General features: G+C 35.9%; 3 protein-coding genes across 3 annotated transcripts; 2 read left to right on the forward strand and 1 right to left on the reverse strand.

The window, feature by feature from the left end:
- The first annotated feature begins 350 nt into the window (after window positions 1-350).
- Window positions 351-2,534, forward strand: Prps (phosphoribosyl pyrophosphate synthetase). The gene has a single exon (XM_074104028.1). The coding sequence runs from the start codon at window positions 548-550 to the stop codon at window positions 1,577-1,579; it is 1,032 nt and encodes a 343-aa protein (XP_073960129.1). The 5' UTR covers window positions 351-547; the 3' UTR covers window positions 1,580-2,534.
- Window positions 2,535-6,629: 4,095 nt separating this feature from the next.
- RpL36 (ribosomal protein L36) lies at window positions 6,630-9,610 on the reverse strand. The gene is made up of 4 exons (XM_074103767.1): window positions 9,519-9,610; window positions 9,239-9,362; window positions 8,066-8,158; window positions 6,630-6,786 (listed from the first exon to the last, which is right to left on the reverse strand). Exons 2-4 carry the CDS (start codon window positions 9,359-9,361, stop codon window positions 6,655-6,657), a joined length of 348 nt encoding a protein of 115 aa, XP_073959868.1. The 5' UTR covers window position 9,362; window positions 9,519-9,610; the 3' UTR covers window positions 6,630-6,654.
- Window positions 9,611-9,896: 286 nt separating this feature from the next.
- Window positions 9,897-13,196, forward strand: LOC141439576 (uncharacterized). The gene is made up of 4 exons (XM_074103864.1): window positions 9,897-10,170; window positions 10,740-10,901; window positions 11,414-11,663; window positions 12,004-13,196. Exons 1-4 carry the CDS (start codon window positions 10,132-10,134, stop codon window positions 13,125-13,127), a joined length of 1,575 nt encoding a protein of 524 aa, XP_073959965.1. The 5' UTR covers window positions 9,897-10,131; the 3' UTR covers window positions 13,128-13,196.
- Window positions 13,197-14,459: the final 1,263 nt, after the last annotated feature.

Below are 14,459 nucleotides of genomic sequence, written 5' to 3' on the forward strand. Positions count from 1 at the left end.
TGCATCATAAAATACAGCACATTATTTTTTGTCACATTTGACCGGTTCGAGTCCCGACTGAGGCAAGCGATTTTTCATAAATCATTAAATGCAGTTTTTATTGTTTTTAAAAACGAAGGAAAGTCTCCCTTACACAAAATGTGTTATTTACAATACTTAAGGTAGTTGCCATCCATGTGGCATTCGATTTTTCCACCCTGTATAGGCTGGGATGATGATGAATCAGAAAAGTAATCAGATAATCACACACAAAATTATCGTGTCGTTATCGGTTATTCTTTACTTAGTAAAAAAAAACAACTTCCGGTCGGTATGGCAAAAACGCTGGTCACACCACTTTTGCTGTCAAATAAATAAAAAAAAACTAAGAAACGAGAAGCGAGCGCGGGTGCGTGCACCACGGCGTATTTACGGCACGAAGTGGCGAGTCCCCACGTTGCCTTAAACATCTCTTATCGTTAATTAGTCGTTCATATATAGTTCATCTTGTTATTCGCTTCGCACATATCACGAGTGACGGTCGAGGGGTCAATTTAGTCTAGTGCTGATGCCATCAACTGCATCGGGTGAAGAACAATTAGTTAGCAAGTTAAACAACCTTGTTTTACCTTTAACCACAAGAATGCCGAACATCAAAGTGTTCAGCGGGAGCTCGCATCCGGACCTGGCGCAGAAGATCGTTGATCGGCTGGGAATCGATCTAGGAAAAGTGGTAACCAAGAAATTTAGCAACATGGAAACGTGTGTGGAGATCGGGGAGTCTGTGCGAGGCGAAGATGTTTATATCGTGCAGAGTGGCAGTGGGGAGATCAACGACAACTTGATGGAATTATTAATTATGATCAACGCGTGTAAAATCGCATCCGCGTCCCGCGTTACCGCCGTTATTCCGTGCTTCCCGTACGCTCGCCAGGACAAAAAAGACAAAAGTAGAGCTCCCATCACAGCCAAACTCGTCGCCAACATTCTCTCCGTGTCTGGCGCGGATCACATCATCACTATGGACCTCCATGCGTCGCAAATCCAAGGGTTCTTTGACATTCCTGTAGATAACCTCTTCGCCGAGCCTGCTGTCTTGAAATGGATCAAAGAGAATATTCCTGACTGGAAGACCAGTATTGTAGTATCGCCTGATGCTGGGGGTGCTAAGAGAGTGACATCGATTGCTGATCGCTTGAATGTAGAGTTCGCTTTGATCCATAAGGAGAGGAAGAAGGCTAATGAAGTGGCTTCTATGGTGCTAGTTGGTGATGTTAAGGATCGTACAGCTATCCTAGTTGATGACATGGCTGATACTTGCGGGACAGTATGCCATGCTGCTGAGAAACTCATTGAAGCTGGAGCTATCAAGGTCTATGCTATTCTTACGCATGGAATCTTCTCCGGGCCAGCTATTTCGAGAATCAACAATGCATGCTTAGAAGCTGTGGTGGTCACAAACACCATACCACAGGACAGGCACATGCGGGACTGTCCCAAGATTCAATGTATTGACGTGTCCATGATGCTTGCTGAGGCTGTGCGACGTACACACAATGGAGAGTCTGTGTCATACTTATTCTCCAACGTTCCATACTAGTTTTAATTTCTGTTAATTTTAAGTTACACCTCCAACAACTGGCTTTTAAAGGTTATATGTAAAGAAGCTTATGTTTAACTGGTGATAATTTTATCGGATGTTGGAGGGTTGTTTAGTTTGTATAATCTCATTAAGATAAAATAGGTCCTTCCAGTTTTCTTAGCGACTAAATTGTACAATTTATTGCCTAGTAGTCTCAGTGATTTATTATAATAGTTGGCTGATACTTCTAGAAGTATTGTATTCATTAAAAAGTGGTTACACATTTAAAAATGAAAGCATTTTGCAAGACAAAGTTAGTAACAAATTTTAATAAGTTTAAATTCCATGAGCATTTTTGCTGCCTCAATAGTTACTGCCATAATTTAGCCACCCAAACCATGCATTTACATGTTTCAAAGTATTCAATAACATTATTTTCATTGTTAATTGTTTGGGAAGTTTATATTTAAAGACATTTTAGCTAAATTAGTGTATTTTACTAAAACTAACACTAAAGTGATGTGACCAGATTGTTCAAGATGATTTGCTAAATGTTTTTGATTTAGAAACTCTAAATATTGGTTTATGTTAAAAAAAGTTTATAAACAAATAGTGGCCATGACACTTTTATCAAAGAGGGCAGAAACAGAATGAGTTAGACAGTTGTGACTGTGTATTTGCTTTATAAGTTTGATACATTTTCTTTCAACTTTACATTTGTGATTTTGTTATCTTCTTAATGAAGTACATGCACATTAATTGTAATTCTGAATACTTTTCATGCAATGCATTATATACCAAGCATAAAATTATGTAACTAATTGGCTCAGAATTGTATAATTCTTCATGGGTATTAAATGTGATGAGTTTTACTAAATTTATACACTTTGAATGTATATTTGGTCTGTATAACATCAAATTAGATAAGTTTACTATACTATTAAGACATTAATAAAATACTTTATTAAAGTTTTGTATGTATTATTGTTGCCATGGTAACTTTGAAATTTAATCGAAATGTGAGATACCTAACCTACATAGTTAGGGATGCAACATTAGGTAAATACCTATTATTAATGTTTTTTTGCTTTGTTAAAATTTCTTTAGCCATAATTGTGTCTCTGAAGTCAGACATTATTAGCTAAAGTTCCTTCTAAAGTGAAATATGTTTTAGTTGACAAGATTATATCTTATCTTACTATAACTGCAAATGCGAAAGTTTGTGAGAATGGATGTTATTCTTTAGGTATTTATGAAACTAGCTATTGCCCCCGACTTCTGCGAAGAATTTGATATTTCTAGGTCTTAAACTATCTCCATACCAAATAGCTGTCGGCCGCGACTTCGTTTCTGAAGAATTCTGTTATCGCGTTGCCACGGGAATAATAAAATTTTACCAAATGAAAACTATCTAATGTCCTCAAGGTCTCAAATTTCCATATCAAATTTCATCATGATCGGATCGGACTTTAGTCGTTAAAGCAAACAATCATTCCGCATTCATAATCATCATCCCAGCCTATATACGTCCCACTGCAGGGCACAGGCCTTCGAAAAACTCAGAGGTGCGAGCCGGGGTTTGAACCCACGACCCTCTGCTTGAGAGGCGATGGGTCAAACCACTGGGCCACCACGGCATTCATAATATTAGGATTTAGCACAGATAGTTTATAATCTGGATTTTGACGACACTTTACCCCGAAACATAATTTAAAGTATTTAGTTATTTAAATGTAGGTATTCTTTCCAGAGGAAGCTGTGGATTGCATCTAGTTACTTGTTAAAACCAAGGATCTTAAAGTTAGTGTGTTAAGATATTGTTGAGAAATGAGAACCATTGGTTTTATGCTGCAAGCTTGCCGTCATTATACTTAACTGACTGTCCTCAAGTGTCTTATTACCGATTATGAACGTATTACATTTCTCGGTAGCGAAGCACACAAACAAACTGTCAATATTTGCTTACACACAGTTTTTGTGAGGATTAGCAGACGATAATGATAAGAGATAAAGATAGGTAGCGGATAAATGATAATTTACATCAGAAATAGTAAATAAAACAATCATCTCCAATATGTGCGAGGATGTCTAGTGACTGCGAGGAATGTTTTTACCCGACTGCCCGAAGGAGGGTTATGTTTTTCGAGCGTATGTATGTATGTGTATGTGGGTATGTATGTCCATTTCTTTGACCCTCGCTGCAGCCTAAATGGCTGGACGGATTGTATAAAAAAATATGGCGAAGGAAAAAAAATGTATTGTAACAAACATGGGAATCAAATAAAAGCTAATAATTAGCCCATTCTAAATATATATGGGTTATAATACTTTTAATCTACTATTTTCACAAAAATATCAAAAAATTAAATAATAAACATTAAATTAAAAAAAAACCGCCGACTGCCTTAAAACTTAAAGGAAGAAAATAAGTCTAGTAATAATTCTCAAGCAAACTTAGCCGTTATAGTTTTCCTTGAAAGTTTGATATAAGTACTTTAGCATTTATTTATATTAGTTTAGATGGGTCATAACTCACATCTACGACATAAATACGTGATTTTCCGTCCCCAATGATCTATTCAAACAAATCATTACATCCTGACCCTCCGAGTAATCAAACGATATCAGAAAACTTGGCCGCAAGGGGTCAATCGACCAATATGATGTAAATTGTTTGTGAATGACTGACCGCGTCTTCGCATTGTTTTCGCGTAAATAAATTTATGAAACAACGAAAACAATATTATTATGATGTGGCGATGTGGGCGTACTTTTGAAAAGACCTAATTTTTTTTTTCAAATTGTAGAGAAAATACCCACTCACTAGAAACTTTGTTAAAGTAGATTGTTAAGTTAAATAAACAAACTTTAGAAATCGTTACTGTATAAATACTTACCTAGTTCTTCAAGAAAGATATGTACCTATGTTATAGGTAGAGTCATTATCACGATGACGCGTGCCATGGTTCTTATTACAATGTCATTAATGGCTAATTTTGACAAAATCACGCATCTTCGAGGATGGCACTAGGATACCTTCACGTTTTTAAAGGGTCGGCGAAGTACTGGCAAATCGCTTTAGTTTTACCAACAGTCAGGTCACACGTTTCTTTAACTACCGACGTGGTAGTACCTATAGAATTTAGCCTATACTATATCCATAAGTTTTAAAGTAATAAAACGCACTTCTTTGTGTTACAGCTTGCCAAAAGGTCTCTCTAATACCGTACCTAACACATGCTAATACCTTGTAATACCTAACATAAAAAAGCAACAAAAAAGATCGCTTAGAAACATTGTCAAAGTTACAATAACTGAGTAATTATAATGACATAGATAGAAGGTGCTTGACTCGAATCGATAACCTTTATACCAGACCCCCTATTACTGTAACGCATTTACGTCACTAAGCTAACTCTTTATGAAAACAAGAGTAGATAATGTTAGTAATAGTAACTCTGATCGTGATCAAAAATAGTATCTGAGCGATGAAGCCAGCAGTGGACTAACGTTGGGCATAAAGATTCTATTCTATTCTGATTTGGGAAGAAGTTCTGCACAAGCCTGAAAATATGCTTAATACTATCATCAACTTTTAAGATTGGGGGAAGGGAGTCTCATTTGTTGCCAGCAAGGCAATATGTATGGGCGGGCAGTCTGCAGATTCAGTTGTATGCATTTGCAGTCGTCTTTCAGATTTGTGTCGTGCCACCATAAATCTGTTTTGTTTGTTTTGAAGAACCGCGCCATCTGTTTTGGAGAAGTTACTATTGAACTAATATAATTCACCTACTCAGCAAGAGATGGCGCCACAAGTAATTTTTTTAGAGATTTTTTCCGATATAAGGATAACTTAACTCAATGACAATCGATGATGTAATAAAAAAAAAATGATTTTTGGACCATTAGAAAGCGCTTGTCAAAATATGAAATAGTTGTTACTACACCAACATTTTAGCAACTCATCAGGCACCATCAGATCTTCGAAATTTCAGGTTCAATTCAAATTCGTCTCTGTGCCGAATTTCAGCTCTTTAGATATTGTAAAAGGGAATTAAAGTATCATCACCACTGATATCACAGAATAAGTAATAGTACAAGTATCATCATGGCAACTATCATTTTGAATTTAACATCATATCATAGAACAGTTTTTAGGGTTCCAAAGCCAAAATGGTAAAAACATTAGGACTGCGGGTGCGTTGCCGCCGTTGCAATAGGCGATACACTCGCCTTTTGAAGGAGGATGGAAATACCGACCGTTTTTCGTGTACACGCCCATAGAAGCTCCTGTCTGTTTCTATGGGCGTGTACACAAAAAACAGGGCCGGTATTTCCATGTCGGTGTTACCCGGGCCGGGAAAGAGTATCACCCGCATTCACTGTCACCCGATTTCCACAGGTGCCACTGAACTGACGCACATGTACGTTCAATGTATGAATAATTGACACCGGCACAGGGTGAAGTTCCGAAAACGCATATACGCGTCGGTGCAGTGAATGCGGTATGCAAGCTTCTTATGCCTAGACGTTTTGTACGAGAAACTTCTGTATTTCTACTATTACTTTTTTACTGTGCAGCGGCGGATCCGGAGAGGCCAAGGGCCTTCCCAAAAGCATCCGAGACAAATCTTTAAGTGAACTTGAACTTCATAATGATAAATCAGGTTTTTAATTTTAAGTGCAACCTTTCCTTTTTTTTAATTAGATAACTTTGGGCTAATTTGGGTTCTTCTTACTCAGAATCATTTGGACTATTGATTTGGAAAGTGTCCCTATTTTTTTGTCAGTTTTGTGATTTTTTTTCACTGTAGTTTATACGCGTTGTTTCGTCACAAAATGGTGCACACAACATTTTTTTAAAAAAGGGTAGACTTTTTTTGTGAAAATCTGTAGTGCTTGTAATTCTGAGTTAGAAGAACCAAGAATTACCTAATACTAAAAAAAATAGTACACCCCTAATAAAAACCTTCAAATATGCTAGATAGAACAGTCCGCGTCAAGGCTAGACCTCCCAAACGACCTTTCTGGATCGACCACAGCTAGGGCGCACAAATAAAACACAGCATACTTTTTAATAACTATATTGTCGCCTAGTGGTGAGCGTGAGCGGCCTTCCTCATCTGAGTGAGCACGTTGCTGAGCTCTTCACGCTTCCTCTTGGCGCGGATGTGGGTGCCCAGACGACGCTTCAGGAACTTCAGCGCGCGCTTGTCCTTTGACACCTGTAAATGGTATTATGTTGTATTTGATACTACTGATCTATAGGGACCTATAAAATAGTTACAGACAGACAATGCATAGCCAAAATAATTGAAATTAGACTTAAAAATTTGGCAGATATTTCCTAAAATATACCTACCCACTGTTTCTCAAATCACAGTTTCACAGACACACAGATATTCAATGCGGAATTCAGAAAAAAAACCCTTCCATTAAAAGAAAACAGTAATCATTTTGATAATTGCATGATTAAAAAAAAAACTGAAAAATGCATGTTTTAAAAAAAAAAGAGTACTTTTCGTGATAGTTCTCTTTTAAGGACAGTAGTCCAGTGGTGGAAGACAATGGAAAGTGTTTTAATATCCTAAGCCCCATGTATACCCCCACCAATATAGTAATATTCGAATTTTTTTACACATTATTTGTGTTTCATCATCTGAACATACATGACCAAAACATTTTTTTATCATAATATGTATGTAGTCTCCTTCATTTCATTTTGGGTTAATTCTTATTTCATCTCATTCTGTACTTGTTCATTCATTCTTTATTTTTTTTGTTTATAAAGACCATGACTGACCATGACATGACATGACAAGAGACTAAGCCCCTGTTTCACCATCCATTAATAAATTTATCTGATGGATAAAAAATGTGATGCTGTCTCTGTATGTTTTGTTCAAATAGACGGAGGACGGCATCACATTTATCCGTAAACTAAATTAAACAATGGGTGGTGAAACAGCCCATAAGTCTTTGAACAACATGAAAAAATGAAAGAGTCACAATACGGTATTTGACTATTTTCTATATGTTTTATAAATTAAAACTACACAATGCCTGTTATTGAATAGAAAAACAATTTTTAAGCTACCTTTACAAATAACAAAGTTATAAAGGTTTGAAATTCAAGATTAGACAGAGAAAGACATACTGGCATGTGACGTTACATGTCAGTACCGCCATTCTTGCTGCATAGAGAAAAGCGTTTGAGAAAGAGCCAGGTATATAGATTTTTCAAAAAATCACTATAAATCCAATTTTCAACCGATTTAAATTTTCTTTTCGCTAAACACTATCTGTTTATCTGAATTTTCATAATAATATTAAGATATGGCAAAATCAGGAGTTCTCAAATACCATATTACAGAATGAGATGAAATAAGAATGAAATTTTTTGGGAGTTCCGAAGAGAATACAGTGAAAATAAATTCTAGAATCTATTATCTCCCACTACCAGACCATAATTATAGATAGTTAACTCAAACAAGTTATAATTACCTTAAGCAACTCCATAGCTCTCTTCTCATACTGTGCATGTCCAACAACTTCACGAACCAAATCGCGCACAAACTTTGAGTGCTTGGTTTGGAGCTGTAAACAAAATGACATTACTATATAAACAAATAAACCTTGACAACTTAGAAAAGTTGAATGACCCCCAATATTGTTGTTTTCTATCAATATATAAATTTTGCCCATAGAAACATTGACGTCCATGTACCTTACGGCACTAGACTGGCTTTCACGGACGTCAACAAATTAATGTGAAAGGTTCACAAATCCGCACTGTGAACAAAGATTGTGCCCCGTTTTGATGTAAGAAACATGCAGTCTATACTAGAGATGCGCCGTGTACAACTTTTACCGAGTACTCGGTTCAAAGTTTCTCAACTCAAACGAAGTACTCGGCCGAGTTACTCATTTCAGTTTTGGGACGCGAAAACAGGTTTGGACTACCAGCCACCGCGAGCGAAAGTCGCGGGAATCCCCGGATTCTCCCCGTAAATTATTCAGTTGTTGTTTTTAAAGAAAATCGCATTCCGTCCGCACATTCATTGCTTAAATATTTACAATTGATAATTCTCATTTTTGTGTTTTTAATTAATAAATACTCTTAATAATAAACCAGCCTGTCATATAATACATATGATTCCTCTTAAAAAAAAATTTTATTCAGACCAAGTATACTCGTCAATGGAACCGAGTTATTCAGCCGAGTATGAGTATAAAAAAAACTGCCGAATACACTGAGTACCAAGTAGTAAACGAGTACTCTGCCCATCTCTAGTCTATACCTAGATGTTGTTGCATAGCAAAGAAAACCAAGGTTTTGAGGAGTTGTCAAGGGGACATAGCCATAGCAAAGAGGTACGAGAAAAAGTTGATCAGCCCATACATACAGTTAAAAAGAAAGATAAGAATTTTGTTGACAAGTTCTTACATTAGGTGCGTATTATTGTAAGTTAACTTCTCAAAGAGATTTTTTTGAGCATTCAAACTACCAAAAATTGTTTGCCAACACTGAATGATACAGTAAATTTACATTGAAACATTAGCCGGACTAAAGATCGATTATTAAAACAAAAATGCAATTAGAAAAAGCAAAACTTGAAATATTAACTTCGAGATCAATAATTGAATTAAAACACAAACATTGAGCATTTATCTTACCCCCTTTAGTCTGGCAGGTCGGATTTTGATGGCTTTGTCTGTGATTCCTTTCCTGCCAGCGGAGATTTTTGTGGTTTTGTGGCCTTTTCGCAGACCAACCGCGATTTCAAACCGGGGAGCCATGCTGAAAAACCAGAATATGTGAACTGTAAGCACCGAAATATAAAGCAATGTATATCACCACACAAATTAATATCCTAGTTTTAGTGTGAAACACTACAAATCTTTTAGGATTTAACGAATAAAAGTAAATTTAATTTCACAAGGAATATTTACGTACATTACGGATTGACAGATCCGACGAAAGAATTGCGATTCGTTCAGAAATCATGCACATAGGTAACATAGATCATAGATATTGTTTTGGGCTGAGTGTTAACAGAATGTATAATAACTTAATTTTAAATTTTACGGGTTTAGTTTTCATACATTTTTGAAAATTTTGCTGACCATTCGTTACTAGTAAATTTTGTTGTATTTTTGAGTTTGTAATAATTTATTTTTTGTAATTTTTTTTTACTCCAATTGTTTCTGAACGAAAATTTAGGCATATTTGAGATATCGCGATAACTGCCGAATGTGTGAAATTTAGTAAAATGTTATAGCACAATAAGCTTGTTCTTGAACAGACAGTATCACTTGACACTTGTACTTGCTGTCAAAACATCCGTCAAAAAAATGTGGTTCTTCGTAATTTGGGCTGTGTGGAATTTAATTATATAAAATTCCATAAGTTTTGATTGATTTGAATGAAAAGATATTGAATTACACTCATATTTTCAAAGTTAATACAACTTACGGCACGGTTTATGGCTCGCAATTGCTAGACAACGTCGTACTTTTATCATAACATAACCTGTGATTATTATTTTTTTCACATTTCGTGAGCGAAAATGGAGGTTGGGGCAGTAAAACAAGCTTTTAATAATGAGGTAAGTGTCCAATTACTGTTGTCGTTCTTGTAGTATGTACGATTTAGAAAAAAATACTATCACGAATGTATCAGTAAACATTTACAAAATTGCTTACTGTTCTAAACATATCATGCTACAATGTACATTTTGGTGGTACAATCACCAGAATCAATATTTGATACAACAAAGCGTTCATAAAAATCTGATACAACTATTTCTAGGGCCGGTAAAATATATCAGATATTTTTGCATGCTCCATTGTGGCAGGTATTAATACAGGTGACTTGGGTGACACACTTTCCCGGCCCGGATAATACCGGGATGGAAATACCGACCCTGTTTTTCGTGAACACGCCCATGTCAGCTCCTGTTAGTTTCTATGGGCGAGTACACTAAAAACAGGGCTGGTATTTCCATGTCGGTGTTATCCGGGCCGGGAAAGAGTGTCACCCGGTGACTTTATAGGAATGACAGAAATAAAATGAAGCAAATATGTAAACTCTTCAATGAACAAAAAAACAATTGACAAATGTTGAGAACATGTACAAGTGTACTTTAACTTAGTTTGTGTCTAATTATAATTGTAGGTTATTCAACTGAAGAAAAATTTCAACCAAGCTAAAATACAGATTATACACAAGCTCACAAGAAAAGCCAAGACGTTTATGGAAAAAAAAGCTCCAGAAAAGTTAAAATTGAAGTTAAAACGAAAAGCTGAATCTGCAGTCAATGAAGTGCTAATTATAAAGGTAAGTTTTCACTTCACCTCCTTTGCTGACTTGTTTACTCAGCTATAACTAAATTACCAGTATACCAGTGTTGCAGGATGTGAGGCTTGCACAATCAGTTTTCAAGCGCTCATGCGTAAGATTGTCTCGTTGCTGGGCAGACTTAGGAAAAGTACTAACACCATCCCGAGTGTCATAGCTGATAGGTACGACTGCCCCATTCTGGTGTACTGGATCGGTCAATTAAAGGCTGTAGCGCAATTTAGATTTAAGTAGGTGCGATAAACTAACATAGATATGGAATTACTAACACTGTATCATCGGGTGACAAGCAAAAGTCACTAAGTACAAAATACCTACTTACAACAAAGCTCTTATCTCAGTAGGAAATTACTAACAAGATACGACTTTTTGAAGAGCAGTAACAGAAATTTTAGTGAGTTTTGCTTGTCATACCGCATTATATAGATGTAATAAATACTTCTGAATAAAGTTTAATTTAATTTAAATTAAAAAAGAAATAAAACTTTCAGAAAATAAAACCGAAAGTTTTAGCAAAGTTTGCTGTTACACATACTGGCAACCTTCACGATTATTTAAACAGGCCAATAGTGGATCAAGATAAAGCCTGTGCCAGACTACTGCTTCATAAGAGCTTGCAAGAAAAGTACAACTATATAAGGAAAACATTTTCTAACATATCTATCAGTGACTTGCTTATGTCGAGACTGGAAAGGCGGAAGATGAAGAAAGAGGCTTTGGAGAAGCAGAAAATGAAGAGAGGTAACTTTTTTATTTAAAATATAAACCAAAACGTCCTATGGATAGCCATTGTTAGATGTTAATTGATATTTCCGACTTATGTTATGTTATGGGTGTCCATGGGAGGCGGTGATTGCTTTCCATCAGGTGACCCGCCTGCTTGCTTGCTCCCCATCATATTAAATAAAAAATCAAATTTAACCAACACAATAGCTGGCCATATTTTTTTTTTATCAGGGAATACTTTTAAAAATTTATTGTCAATAATGAATTTACTTGGGGGAGGCCTATGTCCAGCAGTGGACGTCTTTCGGCTGACATGATGAATGAATTTACACTGATTTTGTATTTGATTTTCCAGATAAAAAGCAGAAGGTAGTAAATGCTGAAGGTGAGTGGGAAGTTGAAACCCTGAAAACTGAAAAAAAAAGTGATGGCAAAACACTAGAAGAGGATGAAGCATCTGGTGATGATGATGATGTGGACTTTGAAGCCGAAGGTGATTCTGAAGAAGAAAGAGCACATTCTGATGATGAAGACATAAATAATGAGGAAAAATCAGGATCCGAAATAGAAGAGCAAAATAATGATAGTGACAAAGAAGTTGAGGAACAAATGGAATTTGATGAAGAAACGGATGACGAAAAAGATTTTTCTGAAGAAGTAAGTGATGAAGATGGGGATAAGAGTTCGGGCAAATTTATACCACATCAAGAGAATGATGATGAGGAAGAGGATGAGAGGATTGTTAAAGAGGATGTTAAACCTGAAATAAATACCAACAACAAACTATCAACAAATACAAACATTGCTGTTGCACAGGCCAGAAATAATAACAAACCTGCCATCAAAAAACCTACAAAACCAAGAGATGCAAACAAGAATAAGAAATTAAACGAGAAATTGATTTCAAGAAATTTCAAGAAAGGTTCAAGTGAAACACATGTTTCAGAAACAAAGATTGTTGATCCTTTCTTTATAACAGCAACTGGTGAGAATTACATGTCTGTTGCAGAGCCACGGCAGCCAGACGAAGTAAAAGAAATACATAAACAAGGTAACAGAAAACTAAGAAGAGCTGCCATGTTTGGTCATGTCCCTAAAATCAAACCAAGGCAAGAGTTTAGAGAAGGTAACTATAATAGACAAAATGATTCACAAGCATTTAGAAACAAATCTTATGGAGGTGATGGCAATTACAGTAATAATAGAAATTCCAAATTTAATGATAGAAATAATTCGCAATTTAGAGGCAGAGATGATAGGCAATTTGAAGGTAGAAATGATCAATTGAGAGGTGATGACTCACAGTATAAAGGTAATAGGAATGATAGTAAATTCAAAGGCAAAAATGCTTCGTTTAGTGGAAGAAATGATGATGTTGCACCTAAAGTTGAAAAACTTCATCCTTCATGGGAGGCCAAGAAAAAGAAATCTGGCATTCAACCATTCCAAGGTAAAAAGATTGTATTTGACGAAAGTTGACGTTGAATGTGAGAATGTGACAAATAAATTGTTTAAATATAAAAAGCCGGTTTATTCAGTGGGTTTATTCATATTACCTTCTACCAGCGGTGGTGCACGCTAAACTACTTAAGCTAATAAAGACCTTGTTAGGCCTTAAGCTTACATTTTTAAATTGAAAATAAAGATGCACAGAAAAAACAGAAAAATAAGACCATCACTGGGAATCGAACCCAGGTCCTCGGTAATCCGTACCGCGTGCTATACCGCTACACCACTGATGGTTAACGGTACCGACACGAATTTCCCCTATGCACCTCATATCTCAGCTTGTTTGTTTCTTACTTAGTCACTTAAGCAGTGACGCTAGCGACATCTATGCCGTAGCCCTCATCGAGAAACTTTTTTTTTTTTGGCACTCCATTGGAACTAACCGCTCACCCGGACAAGAGATATCGTTACTAAGCTAAAAAAAGCATTATTTTTCTGTTTTTTCTGTGCATCTTTATTTCAGTTTGTATTTTCAATTTAGGTTTTACGGGATGACCGTAAAAGTAAAAAAATTTGGAATTGAAATAAAAAATACAAAAAGATTCCAAAAAAAAAACCAATCTTACATTTTTAAATTTGATGTCTTTTTTTTCATTACTATTCTATAAAGCTATACCTCAATATTTCAATGATGTTTCTTTTTAACATTAACTGTTTGCTTTGAAAAATCATTAATAACTTGTCAGCTGAGCGGCACACGCGTCTCTACTTAGTTCTTTAATAAATAAACCTAGAATTAATAGTGTTCAACCCAGTTCAATCCTATCTAGCCTTAATTACCTATCTAGTGCAGTGTAGTCGAGGAAACTTACGTACCAGGATGGAACCATTGTGCTACTAATGTCATGTTGATACCCCATACATTTGCCAAATTACGAAATAAGATAAGTCGCTTTAGTCGCTACATGCATCCTTTTTTTGCACTCTTAGCTGAGTAGGGTAAGACAGAGACGTAATGACGTGAAATACCAAGTAATGTTAGACGTCCAGTAAAATTTATAGCTACAAATTATTCAGCAATAAGTTTCCTGACACGGAATAGGTATGTGGACGTGTATATTGCCAACAATTTAGATTGGATATCGCGCTAGACGTCCTTATTACGTTTGTGGCTGGTATGGTAGGTACCTATTGCTTGCCGGTGTTGCCAGGGTGTGGTAACTATAAGACCTGTACACAAGACTGTCCAAATTATAAATACCAGACGATTTTAGTCTTAAAAAAATGGGTTCCGTAGCCATTACGAAAAAATTAAGTAATATTTTTCTAAGGATTTCGTATTTTATAGGGAATCTTCCAAGT

This window comes from Choristoneura fumiferana, chromosome 21 (genome assembly GCF_025370935.1).
Source record: "Choristoneura fumiferana chromosome 21, NRCan_CFum_1, whole genome shotgun sequence".
NCBI classification, from domain to species: domain Eukaryota; kingdom Metazoa; phylum Arthropoda; class Insecta; order Lepidoptera; family Tortricidae; genus Choristoneura; species Choristoneura fumiferana.